The sequence below is a fragment of the Lepidochelys kempii genome, chromosome 8 (assembly GCF_965140265.1).
Source record: "Lepidochelys kempii isolate rLepKem1 chromosome 8, rLepKem1.hap2, whole genome shotgun sequence".
Lineage (NCBI taxonomy): Eukaryota > Metazoa > Chordata > Testudines > Cheloniidae > Lepidochelys > Lepidochelys kempii.
Window position 1 is genome coordinate 89533429 of NC_133263.1, and position 23674 is coordinate 89557102.

General features: G+C 40.8%; 1 protein-coding gene across 1 annotated transcript in view; it reads right to left on the reverse strand.

Annotated features, from left to right (window-relative positions):
- Positions 1-10476: 10476 nt before the first annotated feature.
- The window catches only part of LEPR (leptin receptor), a 61801-nt gene continuing 48603 nt past the window's right edge, over positions 10477-23674 (reverse strand). The window contains exons 13-18 of the mRNA XM_073358245.1: positions 22270-22486; positions 20474-20653; positions 19425-19520; positions 18607-18709; positions 17600-17675; positions 10477-11298 (exon numbers count right to left, since the gene is read on the reverse strand). Of these exons, the coding sequence (XP_073214346.1) occupies positions 10477-11298; positions 17600-17675; positions 18607-18709; positions 19425-19520; positions 20474-20653; positions 22270-22486 (1494 nt within the window). The remainder of the gene's footprint in view (positions 11299-17599; positions 17676-18606; positions 18710-19424; positions 19521-20473; positions 20654-22269; positions 22487-23674) is intronic.

Sequence of the window (23674 nt, forward strand, 5' to 3'; positions counted from 1 at the left end):
GAGATCACCAGTCTGGGCCAGCCAGGTAGGGAATCGCTCTGGACTTTCACCACTGTAACCAGCATAATTCCTGCTTTAACTGCAGTCAAGTAGTAAGTTTGAATTAAGCAGTGCACAAATTTTGCTTGGAGTTTCACAACCCTGGAAGGAAAGATGAGTGTACAGAACGTCCTTCTCCCCTTCATGAGCAAAAAGAAACGTTTGGCTTTGCAAAATGTGAAATACATTACTGTACACTGTCTCTAGGGGGGTTTCTTCTTTCACACAGAACAGTGTGCACTACATAGTGAATTAAGCAGCCACTAGATGGCAATATAATAAAACACACATAGGAGAAGTTTGTCAGAAAATGATTAACTAGAGCTATAAATATTCTCTCCTGTAGAATTCTGTCTTCTGCTTGTTTTCAGTTACAAGGCAAGATGAATAGGAGTGTAGGTTCAAGGTTCACCTAAGTGACCCTTTAGTGGATGCATAGGGTCCATTATGAGCCATGTTTATGTATAATTGCACTAAACTCCTATACTTGTGTTACTATGTGAGAAAAGGAAAAAACAGCTCAGTGGTTGTCCAAAAAAATGAGTTTGTTAGATTACATTAAAAAACCCTTGTAATGTCTATTAATAGAATACTTATAATAGACTTTAAAATGAAAAGACAAATGCCAAAAAGGCAAAGGAAACCTACTCTTGATTACAGCTATCATGCCACCAGCAGCTTAGACTTCCTTGGTGCCTAAGGAATACTGCATGTATTGTACATGTGAGGCCAAGTTTGGCTCTCAGATACACACACGTAACCTCTTTGACTTCAGTGGAGTGGCACATGTGAACTGAAAACCGTATTTGGACCTTGGCCTGCTCTTAAAAGGACCCACAGGAATACAGGAATCTGCCTGAGGGAGAGAGGTCTTATTTGATTGTAATACTCAGGAAAGAGATGCATAAAGAGGTATTTAGCCACATACTTTTCTTATATTGTTTACATCAGGGGACTGGGGATCAAGACATGTGGGCTTAATTCCCTGTGACCTTAGCAAGTTGCTTAAGCAAAAATACAAAGCTTTTCCCCACAAAAATACTGCTTTTGTTTTGCCAGAGACACAACTGGAGGGGCAAGGGGGTGAAAAACTGAGCAGTGGTGGTTGGAACCATAGTGCCTACATAATGCAAAAGCACGAAAAAATGTTTCCAAGGGTGCTGTAGGGGGATATTCAGAATAGGTACTACACCTTTTAAAAAACGTACAGCCTATACTCCCCCTAGCATTGGCCTCCACAGTTTACCAAAGGAACAGGGGTGGAGCCATGGCCACTCCTCACCTCATCTGGCCATGCCCTTTAGGCATGATTAAGGACAGGGAGCCGTAGAATGTTGGTCGTACTCTAGGTGAGAGTGGGTTCCCTGTGTCGCGTGGGACGGCCACCATTTGGCCCTGAGCATTCCATAAAGGAATTTCTAACTTAAACTTCATCTGTGGGCTAAACATGGCAGCCATATGATAATCTCTCAAAAGGAGGAGTGAAGAATAACTTGAAAAATCCTGTACAGTGAGGGAAACATTTTTGGTCAGAACATAAAGACCACTAGCACTATTGGAGAATAAAACATGGGCATATGTTGGAGTAGTCACCTCTGCTTGACTCTGGACTTTTCTCCGTCTGAAACTCAGAGAAAAGAATACAAAAAGAAAAGGAGGACTTGTGGCACCTTGGACACTAACCAATTTATTTGAGCATAAGCTTTCGTGAGCTACAGCTCACTTCATCGGATGCAACCGATGAAGTGAGCTGTAGCTCACGAAAGCTTATGCTCCAATATATTTGTTAGTCTCTAAGGTGCCACAAGTACTCCTTTTCTTTTTGCGCATACAGACTAACACGGCGGCTACTCTGAAACCAGAGAAAAGAAGTTTCTATTTCTCAATGTGCATCTTCACTTCATCACATTTCTTATTGAATCAGCCAGTTGGGCAAGAGGCCAATTTCTTCAGCTCTGCATCACTGAGATCAAAACGTATTGATTTGAATTAAGCTTTTAGGGAGGTGACTAATTATGTATGGGGTTAAAGGACTAAAGAATTGCAGAATATATTACCCAGTTGCCACAAACAAACCCATTTTGATAATCCCGCAGCTATGTGTGCTGAGTCTCATGTTACATCTATGGAAAAATATATGGTGATTTCATTGCAGGGAGCATATGATTATGCCATAGTTCTTAAACTGGAGTCCAGTCCAGTCCATCGACCACTGCTAACTCATGGAGCACTCCCATGTGCTTCTCTCACTTGGGGAAAGCACCCATTGGTCTTCACCTAGTGCTGCTTCCTACTAGATGTAGCATTGTTCAGGATTCTTTAAAAGGTTTGTGGAAAATATTTTGTGCAACTGAGGTAAATCAAACCAATTCAAGCAGCTCTCTGCATCCCTGACCAAATTGGTGGATGGCACAAAAATTAGAAAGGTAGCAAACACAGTGGAGGCTAGGACCAAGCCGCAAAATGACTTGGAGAGATTGGAGTAGAAGGCAAGGACAGATTTGGTAAAACCCTGCACCCAGTTAAAGGAAATTAAAAGCAGAAGATATGAAATAAGAGGATGTAACCAAACATCCTCACCCATTGTAATAAAGCCAGGTAGGGTTTTGTTTTGTTTCTTTAAACTGTATTTCCTTAATTCTGCCATCTAGTGACGTTCTCTATATAACCAAGCAGTATAGCTACCACAGAAGAAGTACAGGATTCAAGATTGGGTGTCCATGAGAGGATACATTAAGAAGTGATCCACAGCCACTGGATTAGATTATACTCTGGCAGTGTTCTATATAATACAGGACCTCTGTCATTTTCAAAGTTAAGTGAGTTGTGTAAACTGTGAAAGTAAAATTCTAAAGGCTCTACTCTTCCATTTAAATAATACCATCAGTGCTCAAGCAGCAAAGGGAAATGGGATGGAATACTTTGATTGTCCCCTGGAAATTGTTGGTTCCAAAAGCTAAGCAGAGATACCATACAAATATGGAAGCACACAGGTATTTAAATATAACTTCAACAATAAACATTTTATTCACAAAAATAAATACAAAATTACTCTGCTATTGTTATAAAGCACTGTTTAAAGTTACATTCTGAGAAGCGAGAAATAATTACTTAAATAACTGAAAATATTCCAAAAGTGAAAGCCACATAAAAATTTAATTTACAGCTTTGGCAAGGACCACCCCCCCCCAACATTCCATTCCATACATTCAAAGTCAAGGATAATTAGACAAAACAATGACTCAAACTGAACAGACTAATAAACCACAAATATACAGAATACATGAAAATGCAATTTCCTGTTACTTTAACCGATTCTTGTTACTTATAACATCAACTGCAAGAAAAAAATAAAATGCACATCTAACCTTGAAGGGCAAATGACCCATAACTGCAATAACACCACATTTGATTAATTAATATATTTTTAACATAACTGGTCTATACTCTTGAATGCTATTCAAAATTAATTTGCAAGCCTTTAGTTCTAGGATTTATAGTTATTTACTTCAGAAGTCATATATGTTCCTCCTAAAGTTGCTTGCTAGGCAGTTTAAACTGAAATGTTTTCCTGGTGGATGAGTAACCATACCACAAAAATCACTCTACAGAATTTGCAATCTTACTGGCAGTCTCAGCACTGGCAAATGAAGGGACTTAAATCTGAATTCTTAGCAAAAGGTGAGGTATATTGATAGGAAAGTATTTTACTGCCAGTACCCATGCTGTACTTTTTCTGGGCCAAGTCATAGCCTATGGTCCATTTATGGTATAGTGCCCTCAAGACCTCTGCAGCACACCTGTGCTCCACAGCCATGATTTTTCCACTCATCCTGAGGGGACTCTTTTTTACCTCTGAATGTAGATGGCTGCCTAAGGGCTAAGCCATCTCTTTACTGAGGTGGAATTCAGGAGTCCACTTACCCAAGATCCACATATGGTGACTGACAGATACTATCATCCAGTGGATGAAGATGAAGGTTATCAAGTTGAAGAAGACAGAAGAGAAGAACTCTTTCCCTCAGCCACCCTCCTTCCCTGCTCCATTCACCCAGTTCCCCACAGGATGATGGCTGGCTCCCTCTTCCTGACCACCTCTTTCTCCCCATCTTCCTATTATCCTTGGCCTGCAGTAACTTCCCTAGGCTAGCAGGAAAGAGGGGTCAGACTCCAGGAAGTTCTGCTCAGGAGGAGAAATATGGAGTAGGAAACACATTTGCTTGAGTATTTTGTCTCTTTTCCATGTCAGCCAGTTTTATGGCCCCTCACGTCTGGGTGGGGACACATCCTCCCACTGATGGGTGATGTGATAAGAGTCTTCAAATATGTTAAGGGCTGTTATGAAGAGGATGGTGATCAGTTGTTCTCCATGTCCACTGAAGTTAGGACAAGAAATAATGGGGCTTAATCTGAAGCAAGGGAGATTTAGGTTAGATAGTAGGAAAAACTTGCTAACTATAAGGGTCATTAAGCACTGGAATAGGCTTCAAAGGGAGGCTGTGGAATCCCTGTCATTGGATGTTTATAGGAATAGGTTGACAAACACCAGTCAGGGATGGTCTAAGTTCACTAGGTCCTGCCTCAGTTCAGCGGGCTGGACTTGACTTCTTGAGGTCTCTTCCTGCCTTACATTTCTGGATTCTATGATCCCCTCCACTTCTCCTCAAGGACTAGGCCATGGTTGGCTCAATACAGAGCCATTTTATACTAGTCTGTGTGGTGTTACTTCAGCTACTCCTTAAACTTAATCATGGCGAGAGATTTGGCCCAATGCAACCAATACAGGATTTCAGTTTCCTATATGTCCCTATCCCAGCTGTTGAACCCATGTTAAAATATATGTATATTTATAGGGTATTTAAGTTCCATTGTTGCACATGCAAATGAGATCCAGAACCCCCCTGCCCCCAAAACATGCTTGCAAATATGATTTCAATGCAGCATTTAGAGTATGGGCCAACAGATGTGCACTTAGAAGATCAAGGTCCAAATTCACTACTGTCATAAGCAGGTGCAATTCCATTGTTCAGTGGAGTTGTGCTCACTTACAGAGGTGAATCTGGCCCCAAATCACTGATGACCAAACTTCCACCCTGAGATCAAGAACAAATAGCTATTTGAAATTTACAGTTGACCTATATATGGATTTACCAGTTGCCGATTCACAGACTGCATGTGTGATCATTCAGCTAACTGGTCCAGAATTCCTGTACAGAGTGTAACACAGAGAATCAAGCAAAAACAAACAAACCATCAAAGAAAACAATAGCAGTAGGCTCTCCATTGAATTTCTATGCCATTCCCTTTACAGCTCTCTAAAGTCTGAGCTAATGTGGTGAATCATCCTTCCAAAATTACTTTGTAACTGTATCTATTTATGCATAAAATCTACTTGTTTATCCTTATAATTAATAGACACTAATGATTTTGGTCACTCTTAAAATGAATACATTGCCAACCCCAGGCATGTTAAATGTCGTCAGGCTGTTGTTAATGTAGAAAGGGTGAATTTAAAAACAATTATCTGAGGTGATATGACAGATATCCAATTTCTGTTAAAGTACAACAGAAAGAGGAAAGATTGAAGGAGACTCATTAAGAGTAATTTCAAGAAAAGAATTACATAACCGCTGCCAACTCTTAATCCTCACTGTCAAAGAAAGAAATGGCACACACCACTCACCTTAGCAATAATTACAGGGGATTAAAGGAGCACAGAGACAGAGGGGAGCAGATGGTGGATCCAGGATATGCAGGTGTTGCCTTTTTACAGAAGAGTGTAGAGATCAAGAGTGGGATTTAATGTTTTATACAGATGATGCTGAAGATGCCATGTAATAAAATGGGATGGTAGAAATTTCTCCTGCCTTACTCCACAAGGTCAGGGAAAGAGTTGCTTTTGAGCTATCAAAAATATAGGAATTTAGAGGTGGTTTGAGGTTGCTTTAGCAAAAAAAGAGATTAAATATGTAACACACAAAATAAGGGATTAAAAATTGTATAAATTGTACAGTGGCTGCCCATACAAGCCTGCCTTTCCCCCCTTAATTAAATAGAGGCACTCTCAGAATTTGCAGTATTCCTTTCACTAGTCGTACAGAATTCTGCAAATACTGAAGCAATGAGTTTTTAAAGGATGACCAGTTGTTATGCATGGTTGGGTAGGGGGAAGATGGCTGGGACCATAAATAGGCACAGCAGGCTAAGGGCTGGATTTTCAGAGGCGCTAAGGACTTGAAACACCTATTGACTTTAACTGGAGCTGTGGGCGCTCTCCGCTTCTGAAAAATTAGGCCCCTCAAATGCTTCCAAGCCTGCACTTCGTTTTGAGCACACTGGCCATTGGGTGGCAGGATTAGCCAAGCAACGTATAAATGGTAAGGCACAGTGTTCTGAGTTTAGCGGCATTGCAGGGAGGGAAATTAAGGAGGCTGTAGAGAGAAGGGCAATACAGAAGATGTGATGATTGCACACTGGAACTTTTCATGGCAGTGACACCTAGTCATGTTATTTCATACTGACCCAAACAAGATCAGTGGTAGAAGTCTTATCTCGCTTGTTCTATGATACACATGTCCACAGAACCAGAAGGAGAATCCCTTTTGATTTAGGTTCCAATCCAGGAAAGCCTTTAGCCTCTTTGAAGTCAATGGGATTACTCACATGCGTAAAGCTTCACCTGTGCTTAAGCTTTTTGCTGGATCAGGGCCTTGTAGCAGTGATCTACATCAGGATTTGCAAAATTGCAGTTAGCTCTTCGTTTACTTCAAAAGCTACTAGCTAGTTTTGGTAATATGAAAATTCTGAACAATACCCAGAGTTTAAAACAAAATGAAACTCAATGAGACACACCATCTTTTCAAGTTTCTGTTATTTCAGTCTTCATAATGAACTGAATCCTTTCTGCCTCCAGCACCAAGTCAGAGAAGCCTGGCTTGTGGCAGGGGATTCTTTTGGGCCTGGGGTGGGAAAGGATCCCTCCCCCATGTCATGGAGTGGTGATACAGTTGCTCTGTAGCAGTTAATCCACTGCTGAGCGTGCAGCAGTTCAGAACATTTCAGCATCCTGGATTAACAGGAAGAAAAGGCTTGTGGCTCTGCCAGTCCTGTGACTGCTCCTCCCCTCCCCCATCCTCAAATCCTGCTGCACAGGTACACAGAGGGAGTCCCCTCAGAGCTAGGCTCCACCGTACTCTGGGGTGCGAGTAGAACCCATGCAGGTTTCCCTCTGCATAGCAGAACCATACTGGTTTCACTGCCTGGAGCCTTCAGAAGCTATGAAGGAAGATACAGGATTTGCAGGAATAGCAGTCAGAAGGGCCGCATTGCAACACCTAGGTCTGCTTGCCACTCAAGTGATGAAATGCCATCCTTCCCAGAACTTGGAGAATTCTCCACATTCCATGTGGTCAGATATTTGTGCAGGAAGGGATGAATTTCATTTTTCATGTGTTGTCTAACTGGGCAGCTGGTGACTGATATATTTACATGGATGTTAGTGAGAACTTTTCATTTATTTTACTCATGTTATCTTTAAATTCCAGTGTCTAACACCACATATAAGAGTCAATCCTTATGGCACGTCAATGAGCAAGACCAAAAGCCCACTGCAGTCAATAGCAGTCTTTCCATTGTCTTCAGTGGACTTTGCAACAGGCCTTTGATTGCCTAAATTCTCAAGTAACTAATGATTTTGGGTGCTCAACCTGAGATACTTGATTTTCAGAAAGCATAAAGCACCCCAACCTGTGAACGTAAGAACCCTTTAAGGTGTCATGTCAGGCACCTAGAAATGGAAACCTCCAAAATCAGTAGTTACTTTTGAAAATGTAAAAAATTTGCTCAGAGCCCTTTTACTCTATAGCATTTCCTATTGTTCCTAGTTAAATAAAGTTCTACTACACAGCTCAAAGTTTTTGTTGTTGTTGTTTTTAAATCACTTACATTGCTTTTGGGTAGAGTAAATTTTGGAATTATTTCTAAACTCAATACCCTTACATATTTGAATACTGTTTAGAAGTTCTTCAAAATAATTAATTGAAAAATTCTCAATATAAAAATAATTAGTCATTATAGAGTAGAAAATACATATTTGGTTTAAGAATAGGTTTGGATTTTTATTTTGTTTTGTAATTTACCATAGAAAATTCAGGTGAGACACAACATCTGGTTTTCTCCGAGACCCTACTTCCTACCCAGTTTATCAGCTGGGTTCATTGAGGCATAAAGAGGTGAAGTGACTTGCCTGAGCTCACACAGAGAATCTTAATCCCAGTAGGATTAAAAATATAGGAAAGACCCTTTTGCTCCCAATCATTACCTGTTTGCCATTTGATCACAGTAGCTTCTTAACATTGCTTTTCTATAATGGGGTCTCATGAAATGGGACTGGAAATAAAGGGTACTTTATTGTGGTACCTTCACTACTAGAGCCTCATTTTCAAAAGGGGCCTCCAAAAATATGCCCATTTTATTTCCGGATGCACTGTTTTGCCGAGGCAAAACCCCACAAAACCGGGGAGGCTATAAACCCTGCCACAAGAAGTCTGACTCCTGTTATCTTACTGCACTAAATGTACATCTCTAGCTACTGATACACTCTCTTATTTCTGGCAATGCTTTATACACTGTTGTTCTACTTAACGCACTTTCCCTTGATTGACAGGCATAATTTCACTGTAATTATTCGCTCCCAATGGTAGATGCCTTCACTTTTATTTAAAAGGGACAGTGTGGGGGAAGCTAGGCCAAACCCGCCCCCTATATTGGTAAACGTCTCACTGTCAAGGATTTACTTGAAGGATGCCAAGTACTTTTCTTTAAAGTAATCATTGCTACCAGCTCGGTCTTCTTTTTTACATATTCAACTTAATGTAGACCCCACCGAAACAAACAGCATATACTCACCGTTACCCATCATAAATATGCTGGGGCTTTGTGTATGACACTACCCAGCACAAATGAGTTTCGTTAACAGACGCTCTGGTTTCTATAGGAGCATTGTTTTATACATAAAGGTATTTAAGCTGGAGAGGGAGCTCCCATCACATTAGCCTGAGATGATGATGAGCTCTCCTTATACTATATGCACTATATAAATGGGATGGGTACTTCACTCCTAAGTGGTGAACATACTCTCTGCGTGTATAGACAGGTGTGCGTACACACAGGGCCAGTTCTAGAGGTGAGCAAGCAGGGCAGCTGCACGAGCTGCTAGCTGCCTGGGCACATTGTACAGCTGCTGCTCTGCCTTTTGTTTGTATTCGGAGACTGATTCTTCCCCCACCCCCTTTTTCTTTTTTTTTTTTTTTGCTTGGCTGCTCTGGAGGTTTGCATTGTGCAGTAAACATTTTCCACACTGGCCAGCAAGACACCTCAGGCCATTACAGCGCACACGTGTGCGCTCCCCCGCACCATGAAAGCCTGGCCCCTTGTTACCACACCAGTTAGCTGAACAAGTGACTTCTACTTTGGACAGACAATTGCTGTGCAGAACTGTCCACAAGGGGACTTTTCCCATCTTTGCATTTAGGCACTACAGAGCTGCTTGTGCAAGGGGGAGAGATCAGGAAGGCCATGCTCCCTATGTGCAGCCTGCTTTCATCTTCTGCCTCCAGCTGGGGAAGCATGGGCTACTCCAGCCCTAGGCCTGCAATAACCCTGAACCCATTGCTGCTGCAGCAGGTGGAAGTTGGGGAAGAGAAAACACTGCCTTCTCAAAGAGCTTTTTCAGAGGTGTTTGGCCTCTGCCTAGATCCTTACCTCTACTGAGAGTTGTGGTTCCGTTGACAGATGGCTCCTTTGGCACTGTGTGCTGGGACTGCTGCCTGCTATTGTGTGTGGTGTTGGGCAAGCACTTCATCTTCAATGCCATCACTCAGTTCCTCAGTTGCAATGGGCTCCCCTCTCCCAGAAGGGGAGGGGCTTGGTAGCCATGCACATTTGATGGAATCACCTGTGGTCCAGGACTGCTATAAAGCTGCCAAGGGCCTGTCCCAAGACAGGCCTTAGACTAGGATCTGTCCTAACAAAGAGAAGTTTAAATAAAATGCCACCTTTGGAATCCTTGTCATAGGACCTTTCAAGACCAACTTTCTCATTGGAGTGTTTGCAAGAGGACATGGTCAGAGAAACATGTAGAGTAGGCACCACAAATAGCTAATTAAGTACCAAATACTAGAAACAACAAAATGAGGAAATGAAAGCCCTAATTTGAGGTTTTTAAATTAGGCCACTATGTGGAATTCTGTGGGGCCAAAGTGCTGATTTATGTCAGTCAAATGTAGGTGCAGGCATCCAATTTCAAAATGTGGGCATTACACGTTCACTATTCTTGAGTTTCCTGAGGGGAGAGGTGGGTGGGGAAGATATTGACCCTTCTAAAAAAAATACTAACAGTAGCAATCAGGTAGATATATGGGACTATGCTGTTATGACTTAAGTTTTGGTCTCTGTTGTCTCTTGTAGTTTAACGGTGGTTGCCTGAAATTGTGGCATGTATGGTACAAAGGTTTTAACAGAGTTTTCATATTTAAGGCTACTTTTGATAAAGGGATTTAAATCAGAAGTAGTATCCTGAAGAAACCCCATGTCTTTGAATAAACCATTTGTGTGAAGATGACACATCACTCTAGAATTTTCTGTTAAAAAAATTTCATTTTCATTTTTTTTAATCGATGTTAGCCCTAAGTAATAAAGGCTCCTCTCAGGACTGTCTCCATCACTGAAAATGTCATCGTGGTCTGAAGGTTCTGAAAAGCCCTCAGAAGAAACAACAGAAAGGGATATTGTTTTGCTGGCTTGGCTCGGATGTTGATCAGGCAATATTAGAAATGCCTGATTTCCCACCTCCCATGACCTAGAGAAAGGATCTGTAACTAAGGAGTCTTCACCTAAGAAGCATCCATTAAATGAACCACTTAGATTCTTTTGCTGTTCACAAAGCCCACTTGATTTGCAGTTACTGATAATTGTAGCGTACTTAATATTGGACTGTCTCGTAATTCCTTCACTGACTTTGTCATCATGGGAACTCTCAGAAAGGCTGTTACTGAAATGGCTGCTAGAACAAGCCGAGTCATGCTCAGAGTCTTGAATCTTTGTGAACATTGAATCAACTGCTAATAAATCTTGCTTGTCTTCACTTTTCAATGCTTTAGCAACATTGATGTCTTCCAAAACTATTTCTGGCTCCAGAAGAAGAGGCCCAAATGATATTGCTTCAGGATGCTTGATAAAAAGATGCTCAAAAGTTTCAGGCTAGAAGAAAAGACATATTTTAATGCTCATCTATCAGTTAATAGTTTTATTTCAATGTGAAGTTACTGTACTTAAGAGCCACAGATGAAAACGTTATAAAAAGTACATTGATGAAAAACAAACAAGACCTAAGTCTGCTATGTGGCAGGGTATCAAAGGGGGGAACTGAGGATAGAGAAAGCAAGCACATGCCTGTGTCTTATACGTGCAGGGAAGGATTGCTCCTGGAAAGTGCTGAGCATTCTGGCTTAATTCAGCAAAGTCCATTAATTTCAATGGCACTATTCATGTCCTTAAAATGAAGCTAGTACTTTAGTGCTTTGCAGGATAAAGCCTTATATGCTACAGGATTTTTTTTGGCATTTTATTTTAATTGCATGAACAATTTGGCATATTAGAAATGAATCAAAATCATTTACACACAACTGAAATGACCCTGCCTGTTACAATTATACTATCTAGAGTCAAATCCTGCCATCTAATAATTTTTTTAGGCTCTTCACCTGTGAGTAAGGACTGCGTGTTTGAAATTTACACACACACACACACACACACACACTTATTTTAAGGAAATGCATCTTATCCTACATCATAAAGGATGTGAAATATATATAAACATTTCAAATATACCGCAGTATAAATTGATAATAGGAAACTGGCTTTCCTATTTACTACTAAGAAAAGTTCACTTTAAAGTATATACCCACTGATGAATTTAATTAAGACAAATAAAAAAAATAATTAGTTAAAAACAACAGATTGTGTTTATGTTAATAAACCATACAGATATTATATCACAGCAGGAAACCTTCCAAAGTAATGATTCCAAATTTCAAAATGCTTAGGCTGTTGTACATTATAAAAAGGTATGGTACAATTTTATCTATCTTAGGCTCGTGGGTGTTTGTTTAACCTAGAATAGCCATCACCATAGCATTTAAGCCCTGATTTAGCAAGGTATTTAAGCATGTTTTTAAACTACTCACACATTTAAATGTCAACACTTGCTTTGGTACCTTGCTGAATTGTAGCCTAAATGCTGATTTGGGATAGCTTCTGCAGTGCTTGCATGCTCAGAACTCTCATGGACTTCAAAAGTACTGTGAATATGACATTTAAAATTAGCAAACTGATTACTGAAATGAGCTGCAGACAGTTGCTACAATGCATATACCAAGCAATGTCTTTAATTCATATTGAATGTCCCTTATTGAAATTTATCCTTCCCTAAGGCAGATCACCTATGAATCCAGGTAGGAATGTAGGAACTGTTGTAATGAATCAGATCAATGGTCCATTTAGTTCAGTATTCTCTCATCAGCAGTGGCCAGTACAAGATACTTCAGAGCAGAAATCCCACAGTAGGCAGCTGTGGACCTCTCGGCAAGCATGTTTCTTTCTGACCACCAATTACTAAAGGTTGACTTATGCTCCGAAGCATAAGCATAACTCTGGATATGAATTCTACAGAATCACATTAAGAATACTGCCTATCACATTTTATCAAATATCAAAAATTAAATTATCAAATACCACTTTTTAAAATAGACATTTCAATTAGTAAAGGTCACTTTCTGCTGAATCAAACACATCACTAAGTAAAATATATTAGATGAATATATAAATACAATGAATATACAATCTCCTGAGAAAGATGTAATACTATAATATAATGTAAATAATGACAGAGTAATATGTGTAAATATCGCTGTAAAATATGTTCTCAACAGGTGTGTCGTATGATTTGTGCAAATATTTTATAGCAGTTAACATAATTCTATGAAACCAAAAGGGAATACTCATGGTGTTAGGTGGCACAGAGTAAAATTTAATTCACACTCATTTGCCAGACACAAGGAGACTACAAAATATGCTCCACTCACAATCCTGCAGTCCTTAGGTCCTGCTTAACTTTACACACTGGGAATAATCCCACTGAGGTCAATGGGACTACTCACACTATGCAAAGTTAAACATGTGCATAAATCTTTTCAGGGATAGTGCCATAGTCATTACTCAGCCATATCTCCCTTGGAAATCATTTGGAGCTTTGGATAAGTAAGGTCTGCAGGATTAGACCCTATGACCCAATCCTGCAAACACTTATTCACATCCTTATCCTTAAGTACAAGAGTCATTTCACTGGAAAATCAGTGGGATCATCCATAATCTTAACATTAAGCACGTGTGTACATTTTTGCAAGATTACAGTACAGATGCAGGATTTACCCATCCTATGCTGTACTGCATTAATGGTTAAAAATGATAATATTTTGTTAAACTAATACTCCATAAATACAGCCTTGCAGTATCAATCATAGAACATACTATATCAAATACACACATTAGTAATCAATTATTGACTCTATTTAACCTTGCATTCTGACAGACGTATCAAAAGAAAATAAGAGTTACACGTGGCTTCAGACATAAGGATGTTAGAGGTTTCTAGTGCTGATATGTGGAAGTTTTATCCAGGCAATGGGTATCAAAGCTAATGAGAGTTACAGTACAAGTTCTACACTTCGTTTTTCCCACTGGAAATTGCATTCAAATAAATGAGGGCAGAATCTGGCCCCAGCTCCATAAATTCCTTCTATTTTCAAAGGCGTATAGACCCTGGCCTTGGATGCACATGGAATCAGAGAGACTCAACGGTGCTCATCTGAGGACAGTATGGGTACGTCTACATTGCAATAAAAATAACGAGTCTCAGAGCCTGGTGAATTGACTGGTTCACAGGGCTTGGTTTGCAGGGCTATAAGTTGCAGTGTAGACAGTCTCCCTCTCAGTCTGGATCCTGGGCTCCGAGACACCCTTGCATCGCAAGGTTTCAGAGCCCGGGCTCCAGTCTTTGCCCAATGCCTAAACTGCAATTTTTAGCCCCACAGCCCAAGCCCTGTGAGCCCAAGTGAGCTGACCCGGGCCAGCTTCAGCCATGCCATGAGTCTTTTATTGCATTGTAGACATACCCATGTGGCCCATTTTTCACTAAGATTAATAAAGTGTACGAAGGAAGCATGCATTAAATATATAGACTGTATTGCAGTACATGCTGTCAAAGGTCACATGACCCTTCAATTTCCCATTCAGCACAATACATTGTGACGGGGCAAGGCCAGATGGCTATAGAAAAGTAGTGGGAGATAGATATTTTAGCTCCAGGCTAAACAAATCCCTGGTACCAGGATAAGTGAAATGGCAGCTGCTCCAGGTCAATTAAGACACCTGGGGCCAATTAAGAACTTTCCAGAAGGCAGGGAGAATGCTAGGTTGATTGGGACACCTGAAGCCAATCAGGGGCTGGCTGAAACTAGTTAAAAGACTCTCAGCCAGTCAGGTGGGTGTGCATGTCAGGAGCTGTGGGAGGAAGTTGTGCTGTTGGAGAGGCTGAGTAGTACACACCATATCAGGCACAAGGAAGGAGGCCCTGAGGTAAGGGTGAAGTGGAGCTTGAGGAAGTGAGGGCTGCTGTGGGGGAAGTAACCCAGGGAATTGTACATGTCATGTTTCTAAAAGGTCAGCTACCATAGGTGATACTATTAGGGTCCTTGGGTGGGAGCCTGGAGTAGGGGGTGGGCCTGGGCTCCCCCCCTGCTTTGCCCCTGATTAATCACTGAGACTGGGAGACAACAGAGACTGTGCAAGGAAGGATAACTTCTCCTCACCTCCCTCACTGGCTTATGATGAAAATGGCTCAGTAGACTGTGATCCTTGTCCCTAGAGAAAGAAGGGTTATGTGGAGGGTCACAGTGAGCCTCTGAGGCTAGCGAAATCTGCCAGGAAACGCGGGACCCACAGAGGCAAGGACAGAAATTTGTCACAACACTTTATATTCACATGCATAACTTCTTTCTCCTTAGCTAGGAACCCAACAGGACATAAGAATATGGAATAATGTCATGGGAGTATAAATCCTTTACTCTCCTTTGGCTGTTCGTAAATTAGTCTAACTTCACTGATTTCAATGGGCTTACTCCTGATTTACACCAGCGTGGGAGGAGAATCAGGCCCACAGTCCCTGATCCAACATGTGAGTTATTGGGGCGGTGGTGATAAGTTTCCTTTTCTATATATAGCTAAATTAATTAAGTAAATAAAAAGGTCTCTGTGCTACTCACACTCACACACTTCCTCCAGCAATATGCAAATCTTTGTTCAAAGCCCTACAGCCATATTTGATACTTTTCAAAATTGTAAGGCATTTTCGCCATCCTTGTCAGTATAGCAGCACTGTGATGCTAGTCCACCGCTCCATGGAGCTAATGGAAAAAGTCTCACTGACTTCAGGGAGCTTTGTATCAGGCCCTATATTATATATTTCAATGAACTTTGTTTAATATTAAATGATATTCTTTGCATTCTAACAATACAGCAACACTTCAAACAAAAAAGAAAAAAAGACTTTAATAGGTTAGCTATAAACAGGAAACGATGCTAAATGGAGATTATACTAAGCAGAAGTTGCCATATTAAGGGTAACAACAGATTTGTACACACACACACACACACACACACACCCACCCCTAATGTCAGACACTATTATTAAAGTGGCTGTGATAATAGCTTTGTGTTTAAATGATAGTGAGTGAAGTACCTGTCTACACAACACAACATGGACAATGGTGCTTGTCACAGAAAACTTTGGCACAATGAACATTCTGAATTATTTCTGCAAATTCTTTGGACTAAATTCTGCACTCAGATGCATGTGATCAGCTCCCATTGACCTTTATGGCAGTGCTGTGTACATCCTCAACATGCCTGAAGTCAGTGGAAATTCCCAAAGCTGTTCAGCTTCAGAATCAGGCTAGTTCTTGGGCTAAACAACCAATAACTCTGTTAAAGAATTATTTTAAGATGATAATGGGGCAAGTCTTGCACTTAACTAGCTGAATCTCAGACCATTCTGATATTTCTGCTTCTATGGCTCCAGCCTCATAGGTGCTGGGCACTCTCATCTCTTATTGAAGCCTAGGAGATGAAAGTGTTCAGCCCTCTGCAAATCAGAGCCTTAATAAACAGGTCACTAAAAATGTGATTTAAAGCAAGATTTTTGCCGACATGTGTAGCAAACCCTGCTCTAAGCTGCAATATGGCAATTGTTCCTGATTTTGCATGGGCATCTTAAGTTTTGAACAAAACTATTTCCAGGACTATCTTTAAATCAATCATCATGTATTGTATCTGTGTTTCCTGTCTTCTGAATGTAAACAGAAAAATCTTCTAACAATTCTGTATATGAAGTCTGGGAGCTGGCACAATGGTTCAGCAGGAAGTGATCATGATTAGACTTCAAAGAATGTCCATTCTCTGTTTAAATGAAATGAAATAAAATAAAAGATGAGAAAAGAAAACTTCACTGGGAATGAAAATTAAATATCTGAAAAAAATCAAACAGTCATGGTCCATTAGATGCAGTTTCTTTATGAAATAGTAATCCTGAATTTTTAAGTTACTATCTCAATGACTACACAATAAGTGTCAAATTCTGGAACAGAGGGACAAATTCTCAGCTGGTTTGAACTGGTGCCTGTTCATTTAAGTCTGTAAATTGGCACAGGTCAACTGTAGCTGAGCCAGTTTGCACCAGCAAAGAATTTGGCCCTGGGTGTGGACATGTGCCCTCCCCGCCCCCTGACTTCAAAGGGTGTCATACAACTAAGAATCATCTGGTGGCAGGATTTAGCTCTACTAAACACTAAGCCTGGACTTTGACTCAACTTTGAGTCCTAGCCCCCACTTCCACCCACACAAAAATCAGTGTGACTCAGGTCAGCAAACATACAGGACCTGTGTCCTGGCACGCTGCTGGAGGAGTGAGTCAGAGCCCAAGTCCTGCTCTGACTCGAGTCCAAGCCCTATCCTTTTTTGCAGTGTGGATGCAGCTTATGCTGCAGACCAGAGTCAGAAGGTCTGCATAATGCAGTGTGAATGCATTAGCATGGCTGTGAGACCTGGGTCCAGCAACTGTTAAGCCCAAGTTTACAATGCAGTGTGGATGCTCAAGAACAGGCTTGGAAACACTGGGTCCACAGACTGAGAGTTACAGTGCAGTGTAAACATACCCTAAGATTGCCCATGAATTTCAAAATAGGTCTTGATCCGAGGTTCTGGCCCACATCCAACTGTCAGCTTTCTACGGCTGAAGAAAACTCCTGTGTTTTGCCACTCTCCATGGCTTCAAGATCTTGTGTTTGATTATTTGGATAATTCTTAACAGTTTAACACTTTAAACTGAATGTAAGTGTGTGAAACACAAACCCATATTAAAAAAACGTATCACTATGGAAACCCATACCTTCTGAAAATTAACTCCTTGTGCCCAGGAGCAGTTCTTGGGGTTTGGAACATCCTCCCAGAACAGTTTCTTCATTCTGAAATGTTTCGACAAAGCATTGGTTTAGTACTGATTATACACATTGTATATGGCAGTGCTCAAGACAGAAATATAGAACTGCTCACTATCATGGCAGCACAAAGACATAAGCAGAGACAGGGTAATGGCCTGATTTTCAAAGGTACTGAACATGGGCTTTCAGAAATGTCTAGTTCCCAGTGCTGTGTTCAATCCACTAAACCAGAGGTTCTCAAATTGGGGGTTGTATTTGGGGCGGGGGCATGAGAAGCTTGCTGCACTCATTTTACCCACAGCAATGAATAACTAGCGGGGCTGATTCCTCCAGACATATCAGCCTGCAGATGGTGCTGTGCCTTTGACTCTTGATGGCACCGTGCATTGCGATGGATGTCTGTTAAGCTTGCATAGGAAAAGTATACAAAGTCGTTGCCATCTGTACGTTAATCCGTTTGCTACGATGTGGCGTGCACGTTTAATTGTAAGCATTGACCACGATCGCAGTTTTGCTTTTGCTTTTATTACAATGGGTTACTGGCTCATTCATGCAATTGCTCTGCTTCAAAAAACAGGCACACCCATCATACTAGTAACAACAGTGTGATGCTAGTAAGCACTATCTCACTTCAAATTGACATTACTCCATACTTAAATGGCTCTGTTTGAATCAATGCCTTACAGTTTTTAATATTTAGTGAGAGTTGCATGTGTACTTGTATGGTGTGGGGGGTATAAACGACTACAGACATGAAGAAGGGGGGGCGCGATCAAATACGTTTGAGAACCACTGCACTAGACTATGCTGCCTTTCAGATAATGTACATCTCAAATATATAAATGGTCCCAAAAGTTAACTAGGTGTGAATGTTTCTATAGGCACACACTTTTTAAGCTGCAGTGTCTTCTTATAAGCACATTTAGGGAATCGTATATGGAAATAAACAACATGCCTTTGTTGCGAGATCAGCAAAGTTCCAAGCAACAAAACGAAGGATGAAATAACTATTGGTAGAATCACATAGATGCCTGCATCATTCCGTTTTTCACTCCTATCTGAAAACGAAAGGAATCTGTTTCAATCTATTTGCAATATTTCTCCAGTTATCAGTCCTAACTTTACTGCAATTTAAAATATCTATAAATAGAACAGTTTAGATAACGATCAGTATGCATACAAATCAGAAACAAATTACTCGCTGTACATTAGTAGGTTATATATGCTTATTGTATCACCCTTAAGTAAATTGTATTGTGTCACACCAGGGACCCCTGACTTGTGTACAAATACACAGGACGTGAAATTACTCTAAAAACTCAGTGGCTCCCATGTTTCTGTGGGACAGTCCGTTGTTCCCCTGTTACTCAGAATCATCACTAAGGCAAATAAAGGGAGTAGCCCATACACAGAAGAACCATGGGAATATAGGACCTCAGAAACCCCTTGGGATTGTCCCAACATATGCCCTTCCCCTGCAGAACACTGACCCTTTTGAAAACATGGGTCAAAACTTGAAATGCATTATGATATTAAATAAAATGTAGAGACAGTGCCAGGAAAAGTTGGTGGGGGTACTCCACTGACTTCTAAGCTATGCCAATTTATATCAACTCGACTAGGGTCAGTTATATCTCAATCACTGTGTTTTCAAAACAGTTTTCTTGTTGTTTCTCATAAAAACATGAGCAAGCGTCCATATCATATTCAAAGGGAACTTTTACTAACCAGCTGCTGCTTAATAAAAAAAAAAATTAAGATCATATTGGTCACCTTTGATGAATCCATCAGTTGTTTTGGGGTTGCCTACTCCTTCAGGGAATATTGGGTACAGGCTAAACTGGTACTTCTCAATAAGAATAAAATGATCTGGAAGGAAGAAATCAGACTTTTGAGTTTAAATTCCAATTTAGTAAGACTATAAAATACTAGCCTCTAGAGAGTCTTTGATCTCATGCAACAGTGGTTCAAGGGAAGCCCACAGGAAAAGAAGAATTATTTTCTCTCGTTTAATCCTTTAAATTTTGGATTCAAATGTAGACCCAACAATCTATTTTGGATATATTAGCAATTTCTTCTTATGGAATTATTAGCTTTTGATGAAAAGATTATAAATATTAAAGCCCCAAAGCACATACAGTAAAATCTGGATAAATAGTAGATATATGTAATATTTATATTTAACATACATTCAGCATATATTGGTGTTAGCATAACATATATAACTGACCTTTCCTCTTCATCACTTCCTCACAACCAAATACAAACCCACACATGTACAGGATGTAAAAAAGATGAAGCATACTTTTTCCCCAAGTTCAATATGGTAATGATGATCCTTAAATGGATGTAAATCAGGAACAACTCCATTGAGATCAATGCAGATATATCAGCATAAAGCAGGTGCAAATGAAAGGAGGGTCAGGCCCAGAGTGAATATGGAGGTTTGTGCAGATCTGAACCAAGGAGTCTGCAGTTCCTTTGTGCGCAGCGACTAAGGTGCGTATGGCTTTGCGGACCAATGCCCACGTGACACAAGGTGATGCAGGACCAGGGCCTGGGTTTTTAACAGCAATAAGGACAAGTCAGCAATCCTGTATCAGCCCAGGTCATTAACTCTATAGTTGATCCTCAACTGACAAGTAAGATCCAGTACAGCCAAGAGCAATCTTTAGCACTCAAAGTATTCTTTCATTACAAAAAAAAGAGAGAGAAGGATACAGCAGAGAAGCTAGATTCATGTACCCAGAAAGTGCAACCTTTCACCACAGTGTAACACAGGTAAAAATATCACGGGTGTTTATTTTCAAGTACAAACTCACCATAAATATAGTATTTGCTAATATTTGGAGCAACTCGTATCCATTTCATTTGTTCTTCCTCATTAAGGTTTTTCCATTCAAGAAAAAAAGACATCACATACATTTGAGGTGAAAGTGTCCAGGTCAGAATTACACAACTGCTGTTTACTGGATAAGCACTGAGTGACTGCACAATATTCACTGATAAAACAGAAAAAAGCATGATTAAAATGAGATCAGCTATAGCAAATCAGAGTTGGATTATACATGCTAAATCTCAGATCCCACACAGAGATGAAAAAGATTATAATGGTTTAGGTTCTTTGTTGTTTATTTTTGCATCTCCACTTAAGTCAATGAAGTGACATTGTTTTACACTAGCACAGGACTTATCTTCACAGTGGGGTAATGTGCTCTACAAAGGTGTGATTTCTAAAGCACACCAACATGTTGCACATTAATTAGTCTATGCAGATTCTGACAGTTCATATAGAAGGTACCCTAGCGTGTTTTAATGTAGTACTGTTTGAAACAGCACTACATTAAAGCACGCCAGCAGCGTCTATATGGACCGATTAATGTGAAAATCGTTAGTGCACTTGAGAAATCGCACCCCTGTAGAGCATATTAGCCCACCCTGTAGACAAGCCCTGAGTATCTGGCTCCAGGTGTTAAACAGATCAAATCTGTGGGTTGTGTTCTCACCACATTTCACACAGTGTTCTCTCCTTAAGCAATATTCCTGTTTTGAGCAATATTCCTGGTTCTTACCTCGATCTTTCAAACTTTCACTCCTTAGTTGAGACATACTGTAATAGCTAAAAACCATCAAAATGTCGCTAGCAAAACAGAGCATAAATCTACGGCTCATGTGGTGTTACGCTCTTCTATGGAAGAGGGATAAGAACCTAGGTGGCCAATTTCCATCTTGCACTCCTACTGCTAGCTGCAGCCTTTCTGGGGTACGTTCATGCACACCATTAGCCAGACTTTGACCCATAGAAAGCACATGCATTTAAATACTAGTTGACAAAATTTCAGCTCTGCCTACAGATTGCAGTAATGCTTCCCATGACATTTAAAATACAGACTACCACCTAACAAGGCAGAGTCTGGGTGAATCAACAAAGAGGGTGCTACTATGAAGTGTAAAGTCATAATGAATAAGTGAGCTGTCAGAAAATGCCGAGTCAATGGAAATCAAAATGTTCCACAGGAAGGCGTTGATTTCATCAAAAGTCTTGACAGAAGCAGCAGGCTGGCCAGCGAGCCCGCCTGCCTGGTTTCCTGCCAGCCCACCTGGCTCCCTAGTTTTCCCACTGCTCATCTGCAGAGGGTTCTCAGAAAGCTGGAGCATGTCAATCAAGCTGCTCAATTTCCTGGGATCTCCAGTTCCCCTGCAGTCCACCAGGTAGGCTGCCAGGCTATCCAGTTCTCTGGGTCCCCCACAGCTCACACAGCAGGCTGCCAGGGCTGCCCAGCTCCCCAGCTGGCAGCCGAGGGATCCAAGCATCCCTCAGGTGAGCAGCCAGGATCTTGGGGTGCATATTTCATTTCAGAACAACCAAAAATGTTCCCACAGTGGGAATGCTTTTGCGTTGCTGAAACTAAATATTGGGAAATTTCAGTTCTGTTAAAAATGTGGAGTTTCAGGCTTTTCATTCCTATTATAGCAGAGAAAGTCATCATAAGAGGTACATTTTCCTTCTGAATAAAGATTTCTTTGTTAAAAGAAAACTGTCAAAAGCACAGTAGGCATTCCTAATGTTAAACATCTTCTGAATGCATCAGTGTTATTACTAACCTGTTAGTCTTACCTGTGCTCATTTGCTGCGACAGAGTTAAATTAAAATTCATTGAGGAAGCTCCAATTGAGTTAACAGCTAGCACTGTAATGGTGTGTGCATCCTCAGTCCATGGAAACATACAGGTAGTGCCATTGGTGACATATTCAGTCCAAGTGATGTTTTCTGAAGTGTGATGCTTTACAATATATCCACACACACTGCATAATGAGTAATTCCTCATCAATGGCTGCAGGAAATATCAGTATATTTTAGCTTGCTAGGGTTTGATTTTCACTTGACAGTAGAGAGCAGCCTTCTAGTTCTGAGAGAGCAGGACCCTAAATAATACCCATCAGGGAGACGACTTTTCTTATACCTAAAATATTGCTGTGCATTTAAACAGGCTAAAGTTTTTCCATAATCACCGACGCCTGACATCTCTACTTACCATAGCTCCTAAGACAAGTGTGATTGAGGAAATGCAAACCTTTAGTTTGCTCTGGTAACTCATTGTTTTATCTTATTATTTTTAAAGGATGCAGAGCCAGAAGGAATTGCCATGATCCTAATTTGGGGAAGTATTTTCAGTAAAAGAGACTCAGGACCAGATGCAATAATGCATGCGAGGCTGCAGGCACAGTTACCATGACTACATGTGCAAATAAGGGTAGTTAGTCAGTCACCTAACTAATCGTTTGCATGTGCAATTACACTGTTTGCACGTAGAGTCATAGCAATTGTACAGGGGATGGTTTATAGTTGCTGGAACAATTCTGCACACAGACCTTGGCCTCCTTTTCTGAGAATCTGGCAAATGGAGATGAACATCTTTCAATATAATTTGCATCCACTGTTTTTAAAGACTCCAAATCATAGAGTTTAAGGCCAGAAGGGCCTCACAACCAAAATAAGCCCAAAGGAGACTAGATTGTGTGCCAAAGGCAGAGAATAAGAGGGACTGAGGTGCAACAATGCCCGAGGGTCCTGCAATGGCAGGGAAATGACTAAGTGAGGTGTACCCAGATAATTCTGGAAAGCAACCCACAAGCTGCAGAGGAAGGTGAAAATCCCCAAGGTCCCTGCCAATCTGACCTGGGGGAAATTCCTTCCTGATGCCACACATGGCGATCAGTGAGCATATGAGCAAGAACCAGCCAGCCAAGCCTTTGAAAGAGAGAAGTCTCAGTGTCATCTCAGAGCACTGGCCTACCCTGTCCATGGTCCCATCTCCATGTGGCCATCTAGATGCTTTGGAGGAAGGAAACAAAAAACATCACAACAGAATACATGGGGGTGGGGGGCCTGGGGGATCCCTTCCTGACACCTGCAGGTAGCCAGCTGAAGCCTTTGTTTTTTGGCACATGTAAGCATCAGACTCAAGTGCAATATTTAAAAAAAAACTTTTTAAAATAAATGAATGGTACATCTTTGCAAT